This window comes from Marmota marmota, unplaced genomic scaffold (genome assembly GCF_001458135.2).
Source record: "Marmota marmota marmota unplaced genomic scaffold, marMar, whole genome shotgun sequence".
Taxonomy (NCBI): Eukaryota; Metazoa; Chordata; class Mammalia; order Rodentia; family Sciuridae; genus Marmota; species Marmota marmota.
The window spans coordinates 6,885,034-6,891,033 of NW_026000130.1; the positions used below are offsets into that span (position 1 = coordinate 6,885,034).

Genomic DNA, 6,000 nt, shown 5'->3' on the forward strand with positions numbered 1-6,000 from the left:
TAGATTAAATGACTTTTTGTCAGAATGAAAATCTTGAATATGTGCCCATGTAGGCCTGGCCCAGGTATCCAGCTTGCTCCCTAGCTTTCTGGGTTGGTGTTAGGGCCAGGCTGGGACAGGTAAATACCATCAAGCCCACATCTCTAGAGCAGAGAAAGTTCTCAGAAGGAAGGAGCTGGCTCCCAGCACGGTCTAAATTTCCAGACATAACAGGGTTATGTGGCAATGTGGCTGTAATGGGTCGGGGGGGGGGGGCTACCTGTAAAAGCTCCCAGTGACTACAGAATGTGCAGGACTAAAGCCAAAGCCAGGGTGATGGCATAAGATTGGGAGTCCATGCTAAATGAGTGCTGAGCCCTGGGGGAGCAAACTTGAAAACACATTAACCCAGGACACTGTCCCAGGTTTCATGCAAGAGAACCAAGACAGTGGTTACAGAGGAGACTTGACAGTTGCAGTCCCTGAGGCAGTCATCCCTGTCTCTCCACTGGCTATCCCTCATGCTCAAGGAGAAGATAGCTGGATTGTTACTGGATGGACAGGTAAGCCTTCAGGGATGGCTCCAGATGTGGGTAGGTGGGAGCCTGGCTGTAGACCAGTGCAGGGTCTCAGGCAAGAGCACAGGCTGGGAGAAGCATGGGGGTGGAGCTTGAAATACAGGGCCAAGGAGACACATCCATCCCTGAATGTGCTCTGGGGACACAGGCAACTCACCAGACTGGTCTTGGCTAGGGACCCACCAGCTGGGGAGGTTAACTGGTCAGGGAATATCCCTGTCCTGTTATGGGTCTTCAGAGCCTGGCTGGGGCTGTTCAGGTAGAATCATAGCCACTAAGCCAGAAGCATGCCTGCACCAGTGAAAGAGATAGTGCTTTGCTTAGTCCCTTCCTCCTTATGGCCTGTGTGGTGCTGCCTCAATGACCCTTTCTCCCAGAAAAGCTCCTGGCCCAGACTTGTCTAGTCTGTTAGGTGGCCCTGAAAGACAGGCTGCCTTTCCAAGGGATTTCTTATCCTGGATGGCTTCCTTCTGTCTTGTCCATGGGGGTGTGATGGCACCTGAGCAGATCTAGTGCGGGAACAATGGAGGCCAAGTACTGGTGGCCCTGCAGTGTGTCAGAGTCAGGAGCCCTCCTGATACCCATGGGAGGCCTGGTCTGTGTTCTTCCCCTTCCTACCTGATCAAGCCATCTTTCTTACTTATTGAAAGGCTTTATTGGGGGGAGTGGAGAGAAAACCATTATGGCAGCAAACATCAAATGATGGTGCTTGCCCCTACTCTCATCACTACCCCTTTACAGATGGCATGTAGGGTTAGGTTGAGATTGGTATGTGCAGGATGTACCGATTGGCACCACTGATGCTGCCATACACTGACGAGCAGACCAGCAATCCCTGCTCTCCTGTGGGATCACACAGGCTGGAGGATACCCTTGCCTTCCCCCTTTGCCCATGCTTTCTATTCAGGGAGCAGAAGCTGCTGTTGACTAATGGTAGGGACCCCATACACCAGTTTACCAGGATGGGACTCACCTGGGCCCAGAGAAGCCACATTGGGGGTGGCTTCGGGCCTGTGTGGTTGGGGGGGCCCAGGGTCCTTGGCTGAATCTGGAGTAGAGGCTGATACTGAGGCAGGGCAGCTGATGACAGCTGTGGCAGCAGCCAGTGCAGGGCGAGGTTTGGTGTGGATGTCGTTGGGTCGCTGGAGCACATCAGCTGGCACAGGGTCAGGTGTTGTGGTGCTTACCACTGTAGGAAAGAAGTTCTCTCGGCTGTCCTTAGGGTGCTTGGGGGTGGTAGGCATGTCCCCTGAGGTCTGTGAGGACAGAGGAGAGGTAAGGCAGGCCAGCTGGTCAGCCCTGGGCCCACACTGTCCTACCTCACATCAACCCAGTGCAGTCCCATAGGACAGTTTGTCTGGATCTGGAATGCCAACATGACCCTTTGGCATCTAAGCCCCATCCTGCTGCCAACAAGATCCATAGGCACCCTTCCAGAAAAATGCTAATGTCAGCATATAGCTGGGAACTGTGCACCCCTCTTGGAGATGTCTAAGCCCTGCTGGTGGGGACTCGGTGAAGATCTCCAGCTGACCTCCCCCTACACTCCAGGGTGCCGGTCTGGAAAATCATATCCAGCTGTGACCCAAGGCATAGGGTATAGGCCTAATGTGGGAACTTTAGGAATGCACGGTCAGTCTTGGACAAGGACTCCTAGGGACACTAGTGGTTCCAAGAGAATACTACAAGAATCTACACCCTGAGCTTGGGATTGCAACTGGCTGCAAGCCCCAGCCTAATGCTGTCCCAAATAGGCCCTTTGCCTACAGCCTGGTCTTGCAATGCACCTGCCACAGGTCTTTGGTTCCCTTAGGGGCCTCCAAAAGTCTTCCTTCACACAGCTCCCTCTGTCATGAGACCCTTTTTGGAGCTACACAGGGCATACCCACTCCTCCCAACCACGATCGATCCCCCTCCTGGGCTGCATAAATGTGAAGTCCATAGTGCCTGACAGTGTGCTTCAAAGTGAGATTAGGTAGGGTAACTCAAGGTGGTAGCCTCTCACAGCAAAGCACCTGGACCCCCACCCCCTACCCCAGCACCAGGCCCACTGTACTGTATGAGCTGCCCACACTGGGGCAGTAGGACCCTCCACCCTGCAAATTGGGAGAGTCAAAGGCTAAAGGGTGGGCATCTCATTGGGAAGCTGGCTTCTACTGATAATCCTGCCTCTTCTGATGAAGTTTTGCTTGAATTGTTCCATCATTCTGAGATCCATATGATGGGGGACAGGCCCTGGAAATTCTGCCATGTAGTGGGTGCCTGGGATAAGCCCCAGGCTGGTGTTAAGGGCAGCAAGTTTGGTGGGAGGATGGGGCAGGACAGCCCTGGCTCTCAGGGTGCCCAGAGTGGTAGAGTTAGGAGCACCCCAAGTTGCAGTGCGAGCAGACGTGAGCGGGAGGATAAGTGCTATGTCCCTATTCTCACTCAGGAGTAGGTCTCAGCCACAGGCAACTGCATCTAGCTTTTTACAATGTCCCGAGCACCCTCCAGGCGTGCATAGAGCTGCCACAGCAATTGGGACATGTTGAGGGGCAGAAGCATTGACTCTGAGGGCCATGGCTTTCTTCTCCTTGGTTCTGGTCAGAAGTGGGCCCAGGATGGCTGTGATCATCCTAACTGATGGCTCTGAAGTATGGGGTTGGTGGAGGGTACTGCCAGATCCTGTGGGAAAGGAGGTAAAGGTTGGGTAGCTTTGAAGAAGACCCTGAGATAATACCCTGCCTTCCATAACACCAGAAGAGGATGACTTGGCTGAGATGAACATGAGGCAATAGGAGAAGACAAGGGAACCTAACCAGAGGGCTTAAGGGGAGTGTTCTAGGTGGCTTCTTCTAGGAGAAGGGGGCAAAACACAAAGGTTCCAGAAGAGTGAGAGATGGGAGGCAGGAAATGGCCTCTGGAGGGAGATGAAGACCAGAGCAGAATAGCCCTCAGCAGTGATGCTCCAGGCCTGAGGCAAGAGTTGTAGTCCAGACTTGTGGTGAGAGGGCTTCGGGTAATACCAGGGGCATCCCATTCCACTGGGGTCTAGGAAATGGGTGACAGGTGGAACATTGATGGGGAGGACCTCAAGACCACTAGGTTGGCTCTCCTCTACACTGGGTTACACTAGAGCCTGAACTGACATTGCCCAGAAGTAGGCAATCTAAAAGTTAAAGATCCCAGTGCCCTAGTTCTGGCCACTCCCAGAAATTTTTTGAGGTCCTTGAAATAAGGAAACCTCTGTCCACATCTCTCAGGGGCCCCGATATGAGCATGCCCAAGTAGCTACTGGTCCTCTAATATATGAGACTCTGCCCTGCCCTTGTCCCCCCCCCCCCCAGTACCAGGGATTGAATCCTGACTGTTGAACATGATAGCTGCCCTTGGATCTTGCCAGCTAGGTTCCAATGAAGAGAAAAGTATATGAATATTTCCTGTGTGAGTCTATCCTTTAAGCTGGATGTGTAATCCCAGCTACTCAGGAGGTTGAGGCAGGAGAATCACAAGTTCAAGGTCAATCTGCCCAATTTAGCAAGACCCCATCACAAGATAAAGTAACGTTTAAAAATGGTTGAGGGTGTAGTTCAGTGGTAGAGAGCTTACCTAGCATGCACAAGGCCCTGGGTCCAATTCCCAATACTGAAAAAACAAAACAGTCCTCCTCTTTTGTTTGTGGTCACTGTCTGCATGTTCACTTGCCCCACTTGGGTCAGTAGAGGCGACAAGAGGGGTTTCTAGGAGGGCTTAGGCCTGAGCCCTGCACAAGGGCCTCAGCAGTTATTTCTGCCCCATGGAGAAGGGAGGCTATGGTGGGGGTTAAGAGGCCATGGCCAACTGTGCTGTGCCCTTTGGCAATAATAAAGTGGTAAGGACTACAGGCAGGTTGGGGGCATATCTTGCCAAGGACTCTGGCTCTCAGGAGACAGGGCTCACCTATGACCCCCAGAGTCCCCTGCTTGGTCCACAGCCTGCTTGGTATAAGGAACTCACCAGGGCTTTCTAAGACCTAGAACTTTGGCAGGAGTTATGGCCAGATGCTCCATTTTCCACAGGGAGGAAGCCCATCTGGACCCCCAGGGTGGCCACCAGTCAGTTGCTGGGGCTGTTGGGACTAGATGGCTTAGGGGCCACCAGAGTAAACAAAGGCTATACCTATTCAAATGATGAGCCTCTGTGGTTTTTTTCTGGTGGTGCTGAAGATTGACTCAGGGGCACTTAACCACTGAGCCATATCCCAGCCCTCTTAATTTTAAATTTTGAGACAGGATCTCCCTAAATTGCTTAGGGCCTTGCTAAATTTCTAAAGCTGACCTTGAACGTTCGAACCTGCTCCTCAAAAATGGCTCTAGTCCCTGGGTCCCCATATCTGGTAGGTCCCCATTCTTGCTATTTGGCTCCTAGAACACTATCTTTCTTGGATACCACTCTTTCTTGTCCCAAGACTCCTCCCTGTGCTTGTGGTCCTGTCAAGGTGCTTGGCCCTGCCTGTACCCTCTGGTCCATACTGATGATTACAGACTCACCAATACCAGGGTTCCTCACATATAGTGTTCTTGCCTGGATTGATCCTCTAAGCTGGGGCAGGGTGAGGGCACTCTTGACTTTATGCCTTCATGGCCTTTTCCTTCAAAGAATTTCAGATTCAATAAAACCCTAGTCTCCACTCTGGCTGGGGCTCTCCCAGGCACTTCCCAGGAGGGGCTTTAACTCCACTTCCACCCCTGCCATTTCTACCTTACCAGTTAAGCTTCTACCATCTCTTGGACACACCTATCCTCATCTGGCCTCTGCACCAGCTCTATCCCTCTCCATCCATCAATCACACCCCTGCCTGATAAACACCAGTATTCCTACCCATTCTCTGAGAACTTGTCTCCACTTTTTTGTTTCTACTACATACCCTCATTTGGTGGGTCCCTAGGCCCCCAGCTACTTTGCTCCTAATTGGCCTGCTTCTAACGCTACTTGGTCCTCTACAAATGGAAGGACCACTCTGGGTGAGGTCAAATGGCTTGAAGTCATTCTCTCTGTTTCTGGAAAAGGAGCCAAGACAAGGGGAGGGACCCATCAGGTCATGTATTCACATATGCCAGGGATCTGGGCCCTATCAAGGGCATCCCACTTTGGGGTAATACTCCACCAGCTAGAGATTCATTCACTTCCTGCTTATTTTCCCACAGCCCACTATGACCATAAGAACCATCCTCAGGGCCTACCTACTTCTTGACTTATAGCCCTGGGCCTTGGTGTGGGGCAGGCCCTACATGATGAGGCTGGGCTTACCTGTCTCTGGGCAGCAGCCCCAAGGTGGACTTGACAGAACTTCACAGCTTGCTCCAGTGCAGCCTCCTCATCTACCTAAGCAAGGAGATGCCCAAGGTCAGAGGGCTTAGTGGTGCTTGAATTCCTCCCAGCCTTGACCTTTAGGTAGCACAGACCAGCCTTTTTTTTTTTTTTT

At 52.1% G+C, this 6,000-nt stretch overlaps 1 protein-coding gene across 11 annotated transcripts in view; it reads right to left on the reverse strand.

Moving 5' to 3' along the window:
* The window catches only part of Cabin1 (calcineurin binding protein 1), a 138,226-nt gene that overhangs the window by 5,223 nt on the left and 127,003 nt on the right, over window positions 1–6,000 (reverse strand). For all 11 annotated transcript variants that reach the window (XM_048785047.1, XM_048785044.1, XM_048785046.1 and 8 more), the window contains 2 exons: window positions 5,826–5,900; window positions 1,531–1,813 (listed from right to left, as the gene is read on the reverse strand). In XM_048785047.1, coding sequence (XP_048641004.1) covers window positions 1,531–1,813; window positions 5,826–5,900 — 358 coding nt within the window. The remainder of the gene's footprint in view (window positions 1–1,530; window positions 1,814–5,825; window positions 5,901–6,000) is intronic.